The sequence below is a fragment of the Lacerta agilis genome, chromosome 5 (genome assembly GCF_009819535.1).
Source record: "Lacerta agilis isolate rLacAgi1 chromosome 5, rLacAgi1.pri, whole genome shotgun sequence".
Lineage (NCBI taxonomy): Eukaryota > Metazoa > Chordata > Lepidosauria > Squamata > Lacertidae > Lacerta > Lacerta agilis.
In genome coordinates this window covers 72881657-72902899 of record NC_046316.1, presented here as the reverse complement: position 1 = coordinate 72902899, position 21243 = coordinate 72881657, and the positions used below count along the sequence as shown (strand labels likewise).

At 42.2% G+C, this 21243-nt stretch overlaps 1 protein-coding gene across 1 annotated transcript; it reads right to left on the bottom strand.

Moving 5' to 3' along the window:
• Positions 1–3522: 3522 nt before the first annotated feature.
• SELENOT (selenoprotein T) lies at positions 3523–14003 on the bottom strand. Its single transcript, XM_033150438.1, has 6 exons — positions 13831–14003; positions 8319–8429; positions 7276–7402; positions 5768–5855; positions 5041–5193; positions 3523–4434 (listed from the first exon to the last, which is right to left on the bottom strand). Exons 1-5 carry the CDS (start codon positions 13965–13967, stop codon positions 5069–5071), a joined length of 588 nt encoding a protein of 195 aa, XP_033006329.1. The 5' UTR covers positions 13968–14003; the 3' UTR covers positions 3523–4434; positions 5041–5068.
• Positions 14004–21243: the final 7240 nt, after the last annotated feature.

Genomic DNA, 21243 nt, shown 5'->3' with positions numbered 1-21243 from the left:
TTTTGTTGTTGTTGTTGTTCAGTCGTGTCTGACTCTTCATGACCCAATGGACCAGAGCACGCCAGGCACGCCTATCTTTCACTGCCTCCCGCAGTTTGGCCAAACTCATGCTAGTCGCTTCGAGAACCCTGTCCAACCATCTCGTCCTCTGTCGTCCCCTTCTCCTTGTGCCCTCCATCTTTCCCAACATCAGGGAAGGGTAGGAACAAGCAACTATTAACCTTGTAGCAGGTTAATGCCTGGGAGGGGAAGGCTTGACGTGAATGTGGACAGGAAACAGTCTGGGAGGACCTGAGCTGCATGTAGCAAAATAAAATTATGAAGGAAAGGCTAAAGGACCATAACCACCAGTCAGTCTCTGCCTCAAATGCAACTCCTCCCTGGTATTAGGATTCTTCTCTTGAACAACCCCTACTCAGGACTGGATTTACGTATAAGCTAAACAAGCTATAGCTTAGTACATGGGTAGGCAAACTAAGGCCCAGGGGCCGGATCCAGCCCAATCACCTTCTCATTCCGTCCTGCAGACGGTTCGGGAATCAGCGTGTTTTTACATGAGTAGAATGTGTCCTTTTATTTAAAATGCACCTCTGGGTTATTTGTGGGGCAAAGGAATTCATTCATCCACCCCCCACAAAAAAATAGTCTGGCCCCCCACAAGGTATGAGGGACAGTGGACTGGCCCCCTGCTGAAAGTTTGCTGACCCCTGGGCTTAGGACTCTCTTTGGGCCCCAAAAAAAATTTAAAAGGGAAAAAAACCTGGATGTACATTTCCAAAATATAAGGTCAACAATTACTTTGATAAAATACATATTTTGTTATGTGCAAATTGCTTTAGATACCCATTAGGTCCATAAATTACCATATAGCATATATTCAACACAAAAAACAGCAACAATTTGCTGTTGACAAAGGACAGCTGGACATATAAAGGACCCCATTACCATCAGTAGCTTAGGGCCTCATCAAACCTAAATCCGGCCCTGCCCCTACTAGAGTGTTAAATTCAAAGTTGCTTAAAATTCTGGTTCATTCTCGGATTAACTACCGGTACTTCGGTGACTTGTACAGCAGTAAGTCCTCATCTCTGTTCTACCCCAGATTTCCAAGTGGGGCAACAGTGGGCTCACTGCATGGCCAGAAGCTACAAGACACCAACTTCCTAAGTGACAAGAGATGCTGCAACATTGTGCTTTTTACATGGCTACTACACAGTCACAGCCCTGTTGCAATGCCATGAAGCTAGTTTTAAAACCATGCACTCTCAAAGCAGGAAGGTTCAAAAATAGTGTTGATGTTCTGTACGGCTAGTTTATGAAAATTAACAACCTAGCAACACACCTGAGCAACCACAAACACAGGTGCACTCTGCTTGCTTGATATTAAAACTGTTCGTTCACATGGAGGTACATTATTCATGGGAAAAGAAAATCCTTCCTTCACAAGATACGTTCAGGGTGAGGGGAGGAATATACTGAATGCTGAGAGTTGGGGTGCATTTCACTGGTCATTCAAAAGGCTCAGGAGCTGATCAACAGATTTGTCAGTAATATGTGATGGTCTGTAATTTACAACTCCAGCTGTGTTAAAGCCAACATGCACATGTAACTCATACCCATCAAGTATCTGTTGCACTCAGATACAAACTGAAAATTTCAAAGACAAATCACGTCACAATATACTCAAATTATAAACAAAACAGGTGAATGGGCATTAAAAGCTCATATTAATGTTAGCTACATATGGATGAAAACTGCAGGCCTTTTAGTTACTGCCTGACTAAATAGCTTTTCCTTCCCTAACTCACTAGACCAACAGTGATAGATAGATAGACAGATAGATATTTGTACCCTGCCCATGTTGCTGGGTTTCCCCAACCACTCTGGGCAGCTTCCAACAAAGATTAAAAATACATTAAAATCTCAGACATTAAAAACTTCCCTAAACTTAACCCTAAACTTCCCTAAAAATATACAGCTTTCCCAACAACATAGTGGCATAAAACCACTTACCGGTACTTACGGTAAATGAAAATGCAATACACTACAGAATAAATTTATTGCGGTTCCTGTTGAAAAGTACTATGTCTGCTACAGGTGACAAATCACTTATTTGACTACTCCTGCACAGGTTTTCTGCATACTCTGGAGACTTCTTACTCATTCTGACTATTGTTGCCCAAGTTCCATCTTTCAGCTAGTGCGTCACAATGATTGTTTATTTGCATATGCTTACCAAACGCTGAGGAAAAGATGCTGTACATCAAATGTTTCTCGTGAGCACCAACATTTTATGAACTTCAGACTTGCCAATCTACTTTTTGAGTTTGGATTTAATATCCTGCTTTATCACTACCCTAAGGAGTCTCAAAGCAGCTAACAATCTCCTTTCCCTTCCTTCCCCACAACAAACACTGTGAGGTGAGTGAGGCTGAGAGACTTCAGAGAAGTGTGACTAGCCCAAGGTCACCCAGCAGCTGCATGTGGAGTGGGGACGCGAACCAAGTTCACCAGATTACGAGTTTACTGCTCTTAACTACTACACCATACTCGCAGAAAGCATTTTAGGTATTTGTTACTTTTTAAAAATGAAACCTATGACTTTTCTACAACTGGGCTACAACAGACACAAGAAACCAATTTTTAAAAAATACATTAGAAAAACTGAGCTCTCCTCTGCACTTACCTGGGGTTCCTAGTCTGGCTATGGAAGAGGACATGCTACTGTTCATTTGTGTATACATATGTATGCCTGTATGTAATTCAAGGATTCACAATGTTACCTTGTTTCAGTTTAATTCTTCACAGATATGTCATCATTAAACACGTGATATAGAAACACAGTGTGTGTCCCAAATTGCATTCTATTTTTGTTTTGCTCATTCTAATTTTTTTACCCAGAATTCAAGTCTAAACAAAAGGATGAGTTATGTTTCCGCCACCTCCAGCTGCTTCCAAGTAAGTTACTGTGTGAGAACTGAGAGTGCAGTTCTGGTCACAGAACACTCTCACAAATGGAGACAAAAGGTAGGTGGGTCCGTCCCCCCTAATTCTCCTTGCAGTCACAGAAAAGCGCCATGGGTTGCTGTATAAGGAATTTGCAAAATACGCTTGAGCTTGTGGGATCCTCTGGTGGTTTACAATCCCTTCTGCAATAGAACAGCTGCACTGGATCCAACCAAACAGTCTTTTATGCATAAATATAAATATAAATAGTTGTGGTTTCTCATAAACTTCCAATTCATTCTTCCAGCTCAGTAATTAGAATGTTTAATTTCCCTTCTATCCAAGAAGCCAGAGGAGAGGGAACGGCTGTTACTAGGCTAAAAGTATTCTATCACAGGCAATGTATTTGGTACTTTCCAAACATAAGTCTGTAACTGTAACTTGATGTGTTGTGAATTGCAGAAGTTGAAGTTTCAAACAAGAAAACCACCATAAACATTAAACACTGTCTTGTGTTGTTGTTTTTTCAAGCTCAGTCACCAGACAGACAAATTCATAAAATGATTCAGTCTTTCACACAGTAGATGAAATTTCTTTATTTAAATTAGTTTGCTTAGCTCATATTTAGGACAGAATAAAGGCCAAGTTATTTGATCATTTAGAGTGGCCCAGAAACAGACTTCAAAATTGCTGAGGGAAATCGAACAGCACTTGGTCTTCTTTGAAGTCATGACACTTAGGTAATTACTCTGCATATAGTTTTGTTTCTATAATTTATTATACAATGCACCATTCACTCAGCAATATACTCTGAAAATATACAAAACTTACATAACCAAATCCGCAATGTTTGACAGCCATCAATTTTTATCCAGACCAGTTTAAAAGATAACCAGTTCTGCTAAGAGATCAATTTTAACTAGAAATGGAACATAAATTTCACACACAGTAGATCAGACAACTTTTCCAATGAAAAAAATAAGGTTATTAAATCATTTTGTCATCTTCTTAGAAATGAAAATAAAAGTGTTTGGATCTAGGCTATGGGTTGTATCCAACATTGGTCATACTCAGAGCAGACCCAGTAAATAATGAACTGTTCTGTTAATTTCAGTGGGTCTAGTTCAAGCATAACTTAGCTGGACTAGCCCTAAGTTAGATGCACTTAAACTACATTGATTTCAATTGGAATTAAGTGCAATTAACTATGGATCCAACCCAAAACATTGTTATCGGTTAATGTCTGCATTGTCTAGCTCTAGAGTGGTTGAATTAACTTTTTTAAAAAACCACTATGTAGTATTATTGCACTCCTTGAATGTGCAGTACTTTGAAACATACCAGCACTGAAATGGGTCTTGCATTAAGATATTCAGGAGCAACATGAAAACGAGGAGAGCATCCAGTCTGTACCAACAAGTATTCTGTCTTCAGTACAGGCCGTCATTTATTTCGTTCATGTTGTCTTTTGAAAGTGTCACTTAATGTCTGAAAAACATAGCAAAAACATAGCAGGTTGTGCTACAAAAATAGATGAAATAAAATACCCAAAGCCATTCTATATCCAATGTTGCCATGGAAAACCTACTATATTCAGTTAAAACAACACACTAGAAGCTCGGCAAACAGAAATACCGGTAATGAATTGATATTTAATATACATGCCACCAGGCTACCACTATATGAGACAACATGTGTAGAAGATATCTAGCAAAGGAAAAAGCTAACACTGAGAGTCACCAAGTTCCAGAAGTTCCCTCTGGAACTGAACATGTTAAGCATATGTTGAACATGTGTATGAAACATTAATTGCATCAGTTAGTTGCAGTATTTTTTTACTAGCCTGCAAAGAGGCCAATAGTTTCTTTTTCCAAAGGAAGAGAAGCTCCTTCCTTCACAGCCAGCACAGAAAAACAAGTCTGGAAAGTAGGGATGGAATTATCTGTCCCTGATTCACCATCCCACTTACTTGCCTGCATAAAATCCCTTGTCAGCCAAAAGCTATCAGGCGAGTTATTCAATACAAGGATTATTTATTACCATTTTATCTTGCAAATCAAATATCTAGCTGAGTAATCTTCAAAACAAACTTACAAGAAGTTTTCAGTACTGATGGATGGGGCTATGATCTATGGTGTGGCATTTGCTCCATGTGCACGTTGAGTTTCATTTCATTATCAAGGATTTGAACAAGCTGCTGCATGGAAGGAAGGTGCCCAGACTGTAGCTTAGACCACACTGGAACATCTAAATAAGAAGTGTAGGAGGTAAAGAACATGATTAGCATATTAAACTACTTTTTGTACAGTGTACAGTTACTGCTCTTATTTTATGCTTGCCAGGATATCCAGAGAAAAACAACTGATACAAGCTTTTGAATATAGGTTCACCCACTCCCATCTCCACCCCACAAATACCAGTTTCTCGCCAATGTACATGCAATGAAATATTACCAAGCTCCTGAAGAAACTAGATTTTAAAAAAAATACTTCTGCTTACAAGGTTTGCATGAAGAATTTGTGTGCAAAGTTCTTTCTTGACAGATTACTCTGTCAATGTTCAATCAACTTACCCTGGAGAGGTCTTTTAAATGGCACATTACTTAAGAATTGTTAATACTATAGCTTTAGTTATTTGTGAAAGTTTAGGGATCACTCACACTAGTCACAATTTTGACACAGGGTCATGTGAAATAGACCCTTTATTTTGGTCTTCTGAACCAAATGCAGCTGGTAGCTTCACAAATACTTAACAATGGGTACAATTCACACAAAATCCCCCTTAAGATAACGAGAATACACAAAAGCTGTTCAGAACTCACCATTTAAAGTTATTTCAAATGCACCAGTTGACATACAAATGTTCTCAGTCATGCTGCTCAGGAAGAAAACCATCATACAAGCATAGACCTAAAAATTAAACACATTAATCTAAATGCTAGGCTTTAAATGATGCAACATATTTATCAGTTCAGCTCTATATTCAGCTGATACTAATATTTGGTGAAAGTAATCTCCTTACTTTGTGACTCTAAATTAAAATTTGTTCATTTTCCTTCCCTGCCTTAAATTCAGAGGGTTCATTTACAACACTTAAGTAAGATAAATAACCAAGTGATAACCAGTATGACACACTGATTGCTAGAATAAAATCAGGAAGGTTATTATTTCTAAAATAAAACCTCTTTTTTATAAAGCAAGTAAGCAAATACATATATGCTCTACATGAGTTGTCTTACTACTATTCTGTTTCAAACCCTAGAGGCATCGTTCCCTTTACTCCAGAATGTTAAATGTGCTTTTGGCGCTATACCCAAAGGATAAAATGATGCAATCTTCCGCAACAGGGCATAAAAAGACCTCACAGTGAAAGATTATGTTTCAGCTCATAATAAGATTGCAGCTTCTTGTACATGGATTATCCAAGATCATGTGGTTATATATTTAACCCATCACTTCCTAAGTTTAGTTATTTTTCAGAATTTCTAATACTAAAGATACTACTTAGACCAGAATCCTTGCCTCATCTGAAAAGTAGTGCTGTTTTCTGCTCTTCTATGTCTTCTGCACCAGCCACCAAAGAAGAAACCATATCTAATGGTGACATAGTCTTATCTGCAGCTCAAAAAGCTGATTATAACCAGTAGAAAGTTATTTTTTCCAGCCATTTTAAAGACATACAATCGTACCTTGTAAGTCAAATGGAATCCGTTCCAGAAGTCGGTTCAATTTCCAAAATGTTTGAAAACCGAATCAAGGCTTCTGATTGGCTGCAGGAAGCTCCTGCAGCCAATCAGAAGCTGTGGAAACCCCGTCAGACGTTCGGGTTCCAAAAGAATGCTTGCAAACCAGAACAATCACTTCCAGGTTTGTGGCATTCGGGAGCCAAAACATTTGAGTTCCAGGGCGTTCAACAACCAAGGTACGACTGTACAGTCGTACCTGCGGTTACGTACGCTCCGGGTTGCATACTTTTCAGGTTACGAACTCCACTAACCCGGAAGTGTAACCCAACGTGTGTGCAATTTGTGCATGCGCAGAGCGTTTTTCGCAGCTTCTTCGGTCTGCGCATGCGCAGAACAAGTTGTTCAGGGTACGTCCTTTTCAGGTTACGTACTGTAATCCGGAACGGATTAAGTACTTAACCCAGGGTACCACTGTATTGGTTTTATTATTATGCACACGTGAACCGGGGGGGGGGGGTTCTGTAGCAATTTCCCCTTCAAGCTATTATCAAAGTGCATGTTTGTGGGAGCATTTAGTTGTGTGAACACAATGAAACCAATCTCCACTCCATGAAAAAAGTGAGAGGAAAAAGTAGTCTCTTTACCTTATTTTCTTGGCCCCACTGCCAGACGCTTGGAGCTTGCATGCCAAAGAAAGCAAAAGGGTCCTTGCCAACAATAATGAAGCCTATTAACACTAGTTTGAAGACTGACAGGAAAGATGCTATATGTCTGGGAGAAGAAAGAGGTATGTTAGTCACTAAAGGCCTTTCCCAAACTTATCTTATCAAAAATGACAAAGATTATGCCATACCTAGCTGTATATCACTATTCTAGTAACTAGTGATATTTAATCTTATCAATATTATATGTCTGAAAATGTTACATTTAAAATGCAAGACTACATGTAACTCCCCACTTATGTGCATTCAACTTGTGCATGGCGCTGGGAAAGAAATAATTCAATTTAAACTGCAAAAAGGTGTGGTAAGAGCAGTGAAACAGCAGTCCCATGAGCCTTTGCACTGCCCTTTGAGGCCTGTGGACACTTGGAATTTGGAGAGCAGCATCACCAGCAGCAAGAGAATCTGACCTACAGCCAAGCACCTTGGGGTACCATTCTACCCAATTTGTCATTGTTTCCACATCATCCTCCAGCAATGAGGAAAACTGAGAGCCACTGTTGCCACCAATCATGCCGGTCTGGTAAGTGGTGTTGGTTTTTCAAGGGGTTCCAGAGGTTTAAAAGGGTGTTTACAGGCTTTTTAGATGGTGCTCCCCACTATATGTGATTTCAAATACACATGCAGTACCCAGGAACATAAGCTCCATGTAACTGGGGAGTTGCCTGTATTCCAATTAATGAATACAATTCTGGGCTGAGATATTAGTTATTCAGGTTGTCATAATGCAAAAAAAAACTCACCGCTTCTTTATGCTCTCTCTTCTGCATCATCATTAGTGTAAACATTCTAACCACAGCAAAAGCAATCTATCATTACTAGTTTGCAAGTGTGGGTTGATTAGTTTAGCTAGCCTCATGAAACTGAACTCGTGCCATAGGTACCAAATTAGATAAACAAGAAGAATAATAGGTCTAAACTTTTAAAAGATGTTTCTGTCATATTTTAATTCATAATAAACTTACCTATAAATAGGCTGAGGAAGGTAATTTTCCCCTTCAATGCGGATGTCTGGGTACCGCTGGCTAATAACCTGCATGTACTCCTCAAACACCCGTCTGTATCCTCAGGAAACACTGAACAGAAATATTTTATTATGATTAGTTTGTGTGTAGTTAAGCATAAACTTTTTGCTAAGATTATTTATTTGTAGGTAATCAATTGGAATTAGCATGCTTCCGGATTTCCCTAAAAACCATTTAACTCTGCTCCCCCAATTTTACCTGCCCAAATGTTTCTTGGTCTCCATCACAACTCCCATCGACTGTCCCCCCTCCTGCTTGCCTATGCTTCCCCCTCTGAACAGTGGTGACAGCTTTCTCTCTCCCCCCTAAAGTATTTCCTCAAAATCTACATTTTAATGCACTGCAATTACTTTGAACACAATTTTGTAAATGTAAAAGCATCATGTAAGTTAATATTTAATCTAGTCTTTTATGTGGCATTTTGGATTACCCCTCAAATAACCAACTTTGAAATGAAGGCAACTGCATTTCTACACATTAAGCTCGAAACATGGTCTATTTTAAACAGTAAGCTCCCTAAGGAATAGGGCCTGTTTATTTTTACCTATAGTTTGGTAAGGTGCTATGTACACTGATGTATAAACACTTTCACAGATAGCTTTTGCGACATTTTATCCCAAGCATAAAGGCCTGCTTTCAGTCCATCTCAGTCAGTGCTAGAAATGTGCCAGGTGCATTTTGCGACTAGCTTGGGTCCAATTGCAACCACATGGAGATCTCTGGGTGCCAGGTTGTAGACTAGGGAAGGCAAGATGTCACTTAAAAGAGGGATCTGAAATATCCACAAGCTTCCTTGAAGCTTGGATTTGTTTTATTCTGGATTGTTTTATTTGATATTTTAATGTGTTATAAACTGCTTTGAGATTTGTTCTTTAAAATATAAAGTGGTACAGAAATGAAATGAAAAATAATAATAATAAATACAATAAAAGGTGCCTAGTTATTCCATTGTTAGCCATATTGATTTGTAGGCTGTCAGTGGACTCTTATTGTTGTCTTGTTGGGCTATGTATGTGATAAAAGAGAACCATACTGAGGCGAAGGCATCTTCTTCTATTTGTCCCTGTGTTAGTTTCAGTTGATTGGTTAGTTTTTCTAGTAAGGCTGTTTCCCATATTATTTGATAGCATTGGTCCACTGACTGGTCTCTGCAGTATCTGGCTGAGACTTCTGGCTGCTGAGAATAGGTGGGTTATGAGCTCTTTATTATATAAGTGGGCATTATTATCTTGGAAGATGTCCGGCAGGGCCAGTTCTGGGGTGACTTCTAATAGTTGCTTAGTTATTTTGCACATTTCTTGTATGCCTGATGTCCAGAAGAGTTGAATTTTGGGGCATTCCCACCACATGTGAAGGTATGTGCCCGTGGAGGTGCAGCTTCTCCAGCATTTTGGTGAGGCTCCTGGGCGTATCAGCACTAGTTTCCGTGGTGTTAGGTACAATCTGTGAGTTTCAGGCTGAGTTCTTTTCTTTTAACCAACATGGATTGATTTAAAGGGAAGTTTAGACCACATTCTAGTCCATTGTGTGGGGTTAACCTCATAGCCTATGTCATCTTCTCATTGTTTTTTGCCTACATTGAGGGGGTTTGTGGGATTTTAGAGCAGTGTTTTGTATATTGTGGATTCCATCCCCTTGCCGTGTCCATTTGTTGTTAGGAGGAGGTTTTTAAGAAAACTGTTTTGAAGCAAACTAGTCTCTAAAATAATTTGAACACTAGCACAAATAATCCACAATTTCCTTCCAGGAAATTTATACATAATGGTGATCAGGTCATAGGGATACTGTACACCAGAAGAACAAAATTTCCATATAATGTTTATGATTCTAGCCTTGAGTTTCCTTTACTTGCCTCCTAGTTTTGATTCTCTTCTGAGTTTTATTTTGAGAGCCACAGTTCTGCCTCATGGTTGTCCTCTTCAAAGACAAGGGAGATTTATTTTAGGTTTGTTTGTTTGTTTGTTTTTTAAAGAAAACGAAAACTGGGATTTTCACATTTATAACAGCGCTTCTTGATTTAAAAAAAATGCTAAATAGCTACTGAGGAATATACACAATTCACAAACATTACTCAAAACATTCAGTAATAGAACCGGGAACCTAGAAGACTAATGTGAAATGCTTTTTAAATGATTCTGCTTTTCTTTCCCTTTGGTCCCAACTGCGATGCGTTGCTATGCTGATGTAACACTGGTAACACAAGGAGTAACAATGTCTGAAAAAAAATTGCAATAAATAGATGGTGGAACTTGAAAAATGAAGAATGTTTCCAACACTAGAATGAAGAGTGCTGAAGCTGATAAAGAAAGCCTGAGGAAAGAGCATGTTACAGAAAGAAAACTAGATTGCTAGATATGGGCAAATGCTGAAAAACTGCTTGAAATTCAGAACTCTAACCATGACTCCATTAAATAGTTATTTTTAGAGGAAAGTACTAACATTTTAGGCCCACACTTTAATTGACTTTCCTATTTTTACTAATTCCAAATCCATTATTCATACTCAGACTGAAGTCTCATATCCAAATAGCAGCTTGCACATAAATATATTATTAGCAACTTTGTTAATACTGTACTGTAAAACATTGTTTGTGACCTGTCTAAGTTTTCCAACTTTAGCTACAAAATGCCTTACTGAAACCCATCACTAACTACAACTTGCTGTTTAGAACAGGGGTAGGCAACCTAAGGCCCATGGGCTGGATGCGGCCCAATCACCTTCTCTTTTTTTAAAATAAAAATTTTATTAAGAAAATTTAAATCCATACAATTTGTCAACAATACAACCAATTACATTTTTTCCCTTTCCAACCCTCCCACTCCCTCTCCCCCACGGACTTCCACGGCCCAACTGCCTTCTCAATCCAGCCCACGGATGGTCCAGGAATCAGTGTGTTTTTACATGAGTAGAATGTGTGCTTTTATTTAAAATGCATCTCTGGGTTATTTATGGGGCATAGGAATTCCCCCCAAAATATAATCTGGGCCACCACATGCTCTGAGGGACGGTGGACTGGCCCACGGCTGAAAAAGGTTGCTGACCCCTGGTTTAGAAGTTCCTTTATATAAAGCGTTGTGCAATTCTAAGCATGTTTGCTCAGATACGAGCCTCAGCAACTTCATTAGGACAGTCTTTTATACAGTATAAGCTTACTCTGGATTGGAACCCATAGCATCAATCCAATGTACACATATCTAGGACTTCAGTTCAATGAACATGGTGGGACTGACTTTTGGGTAAACATGCACAGCATTGTGTTACATGTATTTGGCTTTCATCAATACAAAGTACAGATTATTCCCCTTAATGGATCACAAACCTTATGACAGACATGAGTATCCAAAGGAAAAGAGCACTATTTAGAGAAGCACCATTTGGCAGCTCCACTTTTGACAGCTCAACACATTATGTATACCTTTATGTTACAAACTGCTTCCCTCAGTATAGAATCCTCACACATACTGGAGTGTGGACGAACCATGTCCTCCCAGTGTTAAGAACTCAAATATATACGGTAAACAAGGCACTAAATGGCTCCTTAAACCAGGGTTATAGTCGCCAAAACAATGTCTAGTTGCCATTGTGGGGCAAGGTGGCTCTAAAGTCTTATTTTTCAATGATGGACTGACTGTGATTGATTCTCAAACATCTGGCTAGTTCAGATGAGAACCTTGAGCTAGCTAGGTTAAGAGCTTTGAGAACTTCAAGAAGAAAACCCACTTGATCCAGGGACAGTCCACACATATACTGTCCTATTCCAACCTCTTTTTCTTAATGGTGACTGCTCCTGCTCAGGCTGCACAGAAAACACATTTTGTTTCCAGAAATTCATTCCTATTGCACAGATAAAATATAACTGATAGAATTCTACAGGATGAGGTATTAATATATGAAAACAGAGCAGATCCAATGATCCCAAGGCATGCACTTCTAGATGGTAGAGATGTCAGGTGCCATCCTGGTGCCCAGGCCTCTTCCCTTGGTTGCAAGTTATAGAAAAACCGGGTACAAAATCTGCCTGGCACCTGGCTAATTTCAAATTCTGCCTCGCCCACAGTGTCTAAGTGCCTATACCGCCCCCTCGACTTCTTGCGGTGGTTCTTCCACCACCGCACCGTTTCTGAAAGCCCTTACATAAAGAAGAAGAAGAAGAAGAAGAGTTTGGATTTGATATCCCGCTTTATCACTACCCAAAAGTGTCTCAAAGCGGTTAACATTCTCCTTTCCCTTCCTCCCCCACAACAAACACTCTGTGAGGTGAGTGGGGCTGAGAAACTTCAAAGAAGTGTGACTAGCCCAAGGTCACCCAGCAGCTGCATGTAGAGGAGTGGGGACGTGAACCCGGTTCACCAGATTACAAGTCTACCACTCTTAACCACTACACCACACTGGCTCTTTTTTTAATCACCAGGCACCCCCAGCTCCCCCCACCAGTCAACATAGTCCCACCAATCCGCCCTGCTACTCACAACACTTCTCATCCTCAAATCCCAACCTCTTTTGCCAACACCAACTTGGTGTCAATCTATTAATCGCTCAGGGCCTCCTTGTCTTTCCCCATCCTACTGAACACCTATCCACATCAAACCCTATATTACACACACACACACACACACACACACTTTCAAGGTGCTCTAAACAGCACCGAAAGGACAGCATTGCCCAAACCTCCCTCCCTCTCATTTCAGCTACACGCCTCCTGCCTATCAGAAAGCCAACATTACCGTAGCAACCCTAATGTCTTCCATCAAGGGCCACAGCATCCTAAGCCAGTCGTCTTGAACTGGTGGGCCATGGCTTGATCCGAGGAGGGCCACAACAGCTGCACTACCACCATATAGATATTTGGGGTGGATGTGTCTCTGTGTGTGTAATAATAAGAAATGGGATCCCCAGACGCATGTTTGAGGTTAAAGGTGGGTCTAAAGGCTAAAGCTATTGAAATCGGAAGTGGGGGGGGGGGAGGGAGAGAGATAAGAACCGCCCTGAGACCTCCAGGTATAGGGCGGTATATAATTTCAATAAATAGTAGTAAGAGGCAGAGACGTTTCCTGCCCTGGGAAAACAACACTTATCTGAATTCCTACGTAGCCTGTCCTCTACTTTCCCGAGGGCAGAAGGGGCTTCTCCGCACCTTCACGTGCGGACCTGCCTCCCTTCGCCCCCCCAACACCTCCCCAGGGGCTCCCCTAATTCTCTCTCTTCCCCCACCCCGGGCGCCTCCCGTAGTTAAGTCTTTCCCTTCGCCCCCTCCTCGCTCGCCCTTCGCCTCCCTTCCCTTTCCGGCCTCCGCAGGGCGAGGCTTCGGCGGGGGAAGGGAGGCCAGAGCGACGGAGCGCGCCGTCGGCTGTGGCCTTCGCCCTCCCAACCCGGACGGAGGAAGGCCTGAGGAGGAGAAGGAAGGGGGCGCCTGGCAGCGAAAGCAGCAGGAGGCCTACTCGCCGGGGCTCACCAGATCTGGAACTTGAGCAGCGGCCCCGTAGCGTAGGCCATGCGCAGCTTCTTCCCGGGAGGCAACCCGTCCGGCTGAGAGCGAGAGCCGCCCAGCCCCGCCGCCAGCAGGAACAGCAACGCCAGCGCCGGCCTCATCTCGTCGTCTACTTCTTCTTCTCCTCCGCCGCCTCAGGGCGACCACGGCCGGCTTTATAAACGCTCCTCGCACCGTTTCCCTCTACCCCCCTCCCACCTCCACACGCGAACAGCCTCGCGCTCTGCCGCTAGCGGGCGAGCGTCACGTGAGCGAGGGCATCGCAGCGCGCCTGCGCCAGGTTCCACCTATCCCCGGCCGCGTAAAGAACGGCGCCCCCCCCCCCAGTCGACCAGTTTGCCTCACGGGTGTAGTACCTACGGGCTACTCGCGCCCAGCTGAACGGAGCGGGGGACTTCTCAGGCACCATTTTCATTGCTTTTCCTTTTGGGCCATCCACACTAGTGGGCGGTGGGGGTGGGGAGCTTCACAGGAAGTATTCAGGTAGTGTTTTTTCATATCTCAACCCATCCACTAAATATTTCACCACCAACCTCCCCTCAAAAAATGATAACCTTTCTGAAAGCAGTTTTTCCTCAACCGTGAGGACATAACATTTTCAGCTGTCGGTTGGGTGACTTCCATTGGCTTTAATTGAGTTTTGTGTTACTAAAGTGAATAATAGCTCGTTGTTGCTCTGAGGTACATACCATATATACTTGAGTATAAGCCTAGTTTTTCAGCACATTTTTTGTGCTGAAAAAGCTGCCCTCGGCTTATACTCAAGTGAGGCAGGTGGTCCCAGCCTCCTCTGTATAACACAAGGGAACATTGTGCTGTGGGTTAAACCACAGAGTCCTAGGGCTTGCTGATCAGAAGAATGGCGGTTCGAAACCCTGCGACGGGGTGAGCTCCACAGCAGCAAAGGAGGAAGAGGAAGGAGCAGCCTAAAGGGCTGCTTTCGGGCTGCTCGTTCCTCCTCCTGTACCACAGCGGCAAAGGTGAACCGGCTTATACTTGAGTCAATAAGCTTTCCCAGGTTTTTGTAGGGAAATTAGGTGCCTCGGCTTATATTTGGGTCGACTTATACTCGGGTATATACGGTAATCATTACTGCATAGTTTTGCTGATCTATAGCCAAGGGCAAACCTTTCCTACAAGCTGTTCTATCACAGCGCATCAATATTGTTTGTGAGCTGTCCTTTTGGACTTTAGCAGCAATTCTGTTTGTGATTAGGCTGATTAAATGTCATTGACTTCTGTGGGAGGGAGGTTTTCAAACACAGGTTGGATGGCCATCTGTCAGGGATTCTTTAGCTGAGACTCTTGCAATGCAACAGGTTGGACGATGAGACCCTTTGGATCCCTTCCAACTCTACAGTCCTATGATTCTAAGTAGATTAACTTTCCACACATTTGCAGACATTGTCTTTGATCTTCATAGTGCTCAGGACCTTATAAACAACCACCACCACCACCACCACCAGGCATGAATGCCATTTATGGAGAAAACATGCATATGTAGAATGTGGCTGCATCTGCAAATTACTAGAAAATTTAACCTTTCGTTATTACAAAAGAGCATGGTGAAGAAGCTAAACCAGGTAAGAGTTGCCGATGGGTCTCAAACTGCTGTACCACAAAAAAACACTACCTGAATACTTCCTGTGAAGCTCCCCACCCCCACCGCCCACTAGTGTGGATGGCCCAAAAGGAAAAGCAATGAAAATGGTGCCTGAGAAGTTAGGAGTGTGTGGCGTCTGTGGCTGTTTTGTGTGAAATTCTACACACTGTAAAAGAAGGCCATAGACACAGAAGATGTCCCACGTCAGAGCAGGGCAGGCCATATTAGAAGAGGGGAGACCCCCCCCTAAGCTTTTCTATCTAACCAGGATAGAAACTGAATGGAAAAAACTCTTCTGCTGGGAAGGACATTGACCCATCAGAAGGGGCATGATTATTCACCTTTTCATGCTGATGATAGCACAACCAATTCAGGACTGAAGCTATTGAGGATGTTTTGTGGGATGAATGTCACCTTCTGCAATCAGCTGATGTGGACAAGGTGCTGGCAGCAATGCATCTGATGTCCCCCATGTCCCCTGTCTCTCCTGGCTTATTAAATCTATTAGATGGGGGCTGACTGGTTGGGTCCAGATTGTGGTTAATGCTTCACTGTGTGAGGGGGTGGTCCTTGCTGCATTGAAAGAAACAGTGGTGCAACCTCTCTTAAAGAAATCGGCTCTGTATCACTTGGATTTGAACAGCAACTGGTCAGTTACAAGAAAAAACACCAACCCTTTTTAGGGAAGGTGGTGGAAAGGACTTTGATGGGGCCCCTGCAGGCACTCTTGGAGGACACAATTTATTTAGATCCATTCTGATCTGGATTTAGGCCTGGCCATGGGATGGAGTCAGCCTCAGTTGATCCTTGTAGAGAGCAGGAAAGGGGGAGTATGACCTTGTGCCTGCTTCTTGATCTCTCATTGGCATTTGAAACCATTGACCATGGTGTCCTCCTGGACCAGCTCTTACGAATGGAGATTGGGGGCACTTTATTACAGTGGTTCCAATCTGGCCTTCAGTACCGTGTCTAGAGAGTGGCATTAGGAGAGTGCCTTCTGGCCACCTGGCAGCTATGCTGTGGCAGCTACCTTATCTCCAGCACGATTTAATATCTACATGAAACTGCTGGGAGCGGTTATTAGGCGTTTCAGGGCGAGGTGCCATCAGTAGGTTGATGATACTCAACTCTATTTCTCCATAACCTCTGAATCAGGAGAGGCTGCCCAGTCCCCTGGGCCATTGCCTGGGTGCAGTGGTGAAATGGATGAGAAAAAACAAACTGAGCTTGAATCCTGGCAAGAGAGAGGCAGCATGGGTGAGTAGCTCCTTGTTTCTGAGAAACTGCTCAGTTGCCTAACCTGGATGGGGCTGTGCTGCCCCATCAGGTTCAGAGCTTTGGGCTGCTTCTAGATCCAGCTCTGTCCCTGGAGGCTCAGGTGACCTCAGCGGCTAGAAGCGGCTTTTGCCAACTGCAGCTGGTTCGACAGCTACAACCGTTCCTAGACCCAGAAAGCCTTTCCACAGAAGTTAATACGCTGGTTACTTCATGACTGGATTACTGCAATGCGCTCTATGTGGGGCTTCCCTGATCCAGAAAAAGCAGTTAGTGCAGAATGCTGCAGCACAATTGCTGACAGGTAATATCTGTTCTGGATTTGTAAGAGCATGATTGTTTAGTGTGGCAGCACCTACACTTTAGAACTCCTTGCCTGTGTTATAAGAATTTTAAGGTCATATATAAAAAAATTAAATGTTCATAATTGTATATATAAACCACATGTCTGAAACCCCACAGATTAGGTCCTGAACAAATTGACCTCAAATATTTCTCTGCAAGGTCAAAGTGGGAAACCTCCCCATTGTCTTTTCCCTCACAAATCCTGTCTTAAGGGCACATTCAAGATATGAACAGAGTGTGACCCTGTGACCTAGATTCAGGAATTAAGTAGTTATAATAACAAAAGAGTGGCCAAAACCCAGATGATGCAAAACAAAATAAAAAATAAAAAAATCCTTCCAGTAGCACCTTAGAGACCAACTAAGTTTGTTCTTGGTATGAGCTTTCGTGTGCATGCACACTTCTTCAGAAGATAATGCAATCAGGTAACTTGCCAGACAGGAGATAACGCACTCAGATTTCTGTTGTAGACCGCCTTTTCTGTGATGCAGGTATGATGTATCTGGGGGGTGGTCTTGGGCTACACCCCTCCTGTGATGTACGTATGATGTTTCTGGGGATGGTCTTGGACTCCAAGGCGGGCAATTTAAAATGTCTATATAATGGCGGGCACACCTTTGTTCTGGGTCCTCCTCCTGTCTCCTGCGTGTGGGGGAGCACCCTGTTGCAACAGTTAATAAAGATCAGGCTTACTAGCTGCTTTGCTTCTCAATATTCTCTGGTTGGTCTCTGTTATTTTCTCCTACTGATAGAGAACCTACAAAAGGACTCTATATGGGCACTTGGGTACCCCATAAGGGAAAAGGAGCAGGTTTTTTTTTTTTTTTTAAAAAAAACTTATATCACCTGTGAGATCAAGCAAGCCCCTTCGCTGCACGAAGCGCCTGCTAAAAATATTCCTGTTTAGACAAGCCACCTCGGGTGCTTAGAAAGTTGAGGTATTTTTAGTGTTGATATTCCAAGGGAGTAGGAAAGACTTCTTATGTACACGACGACAGCCAAACGGATGCTACTAGCCCAGAGATGGAAAGAAGATAAAGTTCCTACCAGAGAAGAATAGCAAATTAAACTGTTGGACTATGCCATAATGGCAAAACTGACCGGAAAGCTCAGGAACCAAGAATATGTATAATCTGTTATTGGAGTGGCATACGAAAGATGAACAAGTGAAATCGGTTATGATTGATTGGGCTAAGGATGTGGGGCACAACATCATGTTTAAGGATTGGGAGAGATTGTGGGAAAAAGGACATAAGTTCACGGCTTGTACTGCATTGAGAGAAAATATGATGAAAATGATGTATAGATGGTACTTAAAACCTGTTAAACTTGCAAAAATGTATCGTACTTCTGATAATATGTGCTGGAAATGTAAAGAAAAAGAAGGAACCTTTTATCACATGTGGTGGACGTGCCCCAAAGTAAAAGACTTCTGGGGAAAAAAATATAACGAGATGAAAAAAGTGTTGAAAGACACCTTTATAAAAAAAAAAACCCAGAATTAAGATTAGAATTAAGATTGTATGATAATTTTTTCTTTTTTGCTGAAACTGCCAAAGATGATTTATAAATGAAATTCAGATGGGGGGAGTCAACCCAAGATGTTAAGAAAAGGTTATGATTGGATAAGAAAAAATTATATTTCTGTTTGTTTGTTTTTCCATAAAATGAATAAAAAGATTTATAAAAAATTATATGAAATAACTAAATACATAATGGTGGGTGTAGGGGTTTATTTTGGCCACCCTAGAAACTAATATACTGTTATAATTTTTTGTGGAATGCCTCGACTCCTTTTCCAATTCTGGGTTGCTAGACATTGAAATTAGCATGTTAAAGTATTTGTTGTTGTTCAGTCGTGTCCGACTCTTCGTGACCCCATGGACCAGAGCACGCCAGGCACGCCTATCTTTCACTGCCTCCCGCAGTTTGGTCAGACTCATGTTGGTAGCTTCAAGAACACTGTCCAACCATCTCATCCTCTGTCGTCCCCTTCTCCTTGTGCCCTCCATCTTTCCCAAGATCAGGGTCTTTTCTAAGGAGTCTTTTCTTCTCATGAGGTGGCCAAAGTTAAAATATAAGCCATGTTTTAAAAAAACACAACAACCTGAGATGGGCTGGCTTCCTGATGAAGTAATTGCCTTGAGAGATTAAAAGACCACAAAGCAATAGAAAGGCCATTAACAGAGACACTGTGGGCTGACAGCAAATGGGGAAAGTACCTCCCTGAGGTGAGGGTTAGCAAATACAAAAAAATAAGAAAACAGAATTTCAGGAGTGAGCCGCAGAATTGCAGTGGGTAGTGGTACAGAGTAAGAAACATTTTTCCTCACCTTGAAAAAAGGAAACTGCCCACCTGACCAGAGGCAGGGCAGAGCTGGAGGGCGGGATGGCTCTTTTCCCTGGAAAAAGAGACAAAAGACTTGGAAGGTCCTGCTTGCCCAGTCCAGCGCAAGGAGTAATCCTATTCACTGAATGTCTTCCATTCCACTCTGGCAAATGGAAAGTGCAATTCAAGTTTGGACACTTTAAAACACAAACGGCTAACCTGTGGCCCCTCCAGATGTTGATGACTACAACTCATATAATCCTTGCCCATATGAAATGCTGGCTAAGGCTGATGGGGGATCTCAACAATATTTGGAGGGTCACGGGCCAACCATTTCTGCTTTGTATGTTTTTGACACCAAATTCTTTCGAACGATGCAGACATTGTGCGGCTATTCCACTAGAGGGCATCTCAGGCATTCATTTGGACACTCTTGTGTCCTGACCTAGGAAGAAAATACCATGTGACATAAGTACACAAGGGTTTCTAGCTCTAGGTCAACTTGGGTACTTCAATAGTTTCTTTCAGCTGCATTTAAAATGATTGCATCATGGACCACACAGAAAGGGAGTTGAGGCAGAAGGAACCAGCCACTTTTTAACAGTTCGCTATGATTTTATTGGTGTTTCTGGTGTTGCCTGCTATCTTCAGTTTACATTGTGGAAGAATGGGAGAATATGTTGATTTAATAACAACACAGAATCATAGAATTGTACTGTTGGAAGGCACTCCCAAGGGTCATCTAGTCCAACCCCCTGGAATGCATAGTCATATGGGCAAGGAGCTATTCTGATAAGGCTATATTCCATATTCCCACCCACACCCCATTTAATCTACACTATGGCACTTCCTAATTTGTTGTTGTTGTTCAGTCGTTCAGTCGTGTCCGACTCTTCGTGACCCCATGGACCAGAGCACGCCAGGCACGCCTATCCTTCACTGCCTCTCGCAGTTTGGCCAAACTCATGTTAGTAGCTTCGAGAACACTGTCCAACCATCTCATCCTCTGTCGTCCCCTTCTCCTTGTGCCCTCCATCTTTCCCAACATCAGGGTCTTTTCTAGGGAGTCTTCTCTTCTCATGAGGTGGCCAAAGTACTGGAGCCTCAACTTCAGGATCTGTCCTTCTAGTGAGCACTCAGGGCTGATTTCTTTGAGAATGGATAGGTTTGATCTTCTTGCAGTCCATGGGACTCTCAAGAGTCTCCTCCAGTACCATAATTCAAAAGCATCAATTCTTCGGCGATCAGCCTTCTTTATGGTCCAGCTCTCACTTCCGTACATTACTACTGGGAAAACCATAGCTTTAACTATACGGACCTTTGTTGGCAAGGTGATATCTTTGCTTTTTAAGATGCTGTCTAGGTTTGTCATTGCTTTTCTCCCAAGAAGCAGGCGTCTTCTAATTTCGTGACTGCTGTCCTAATTTAGACACCAGGTAAGTGTGTAACGGATGGATCCCCTTGTGAATATTGACCAGTTACCTAATATTCCTCCTTTCACTTATAGCACACCAGGAAAACACAAATAAGTTCAGGCATTTACTTCTAATTGATTTGGAACTGGAGTTTCCAGCAAGGCAAAACTTATTCCCTTTTCATCTGTGAGTTCATGAATCCCACCAGTCTCCATTTCAGAGGAGGGACATGTCCTTTCCCCTTTATACTCAATCCCTTTTCTTAGTTGTGACATACTTGTACTGAGAGAGAGAAATCAAAATCCCAGTATCTAGGAAAATGTGTCTCAATCCACAAAAAGTCACACTGAAACAGAAACACACCAGGTTAGAAACATGCAAGACCTATAAAGAGAACACCAAAATCTTTA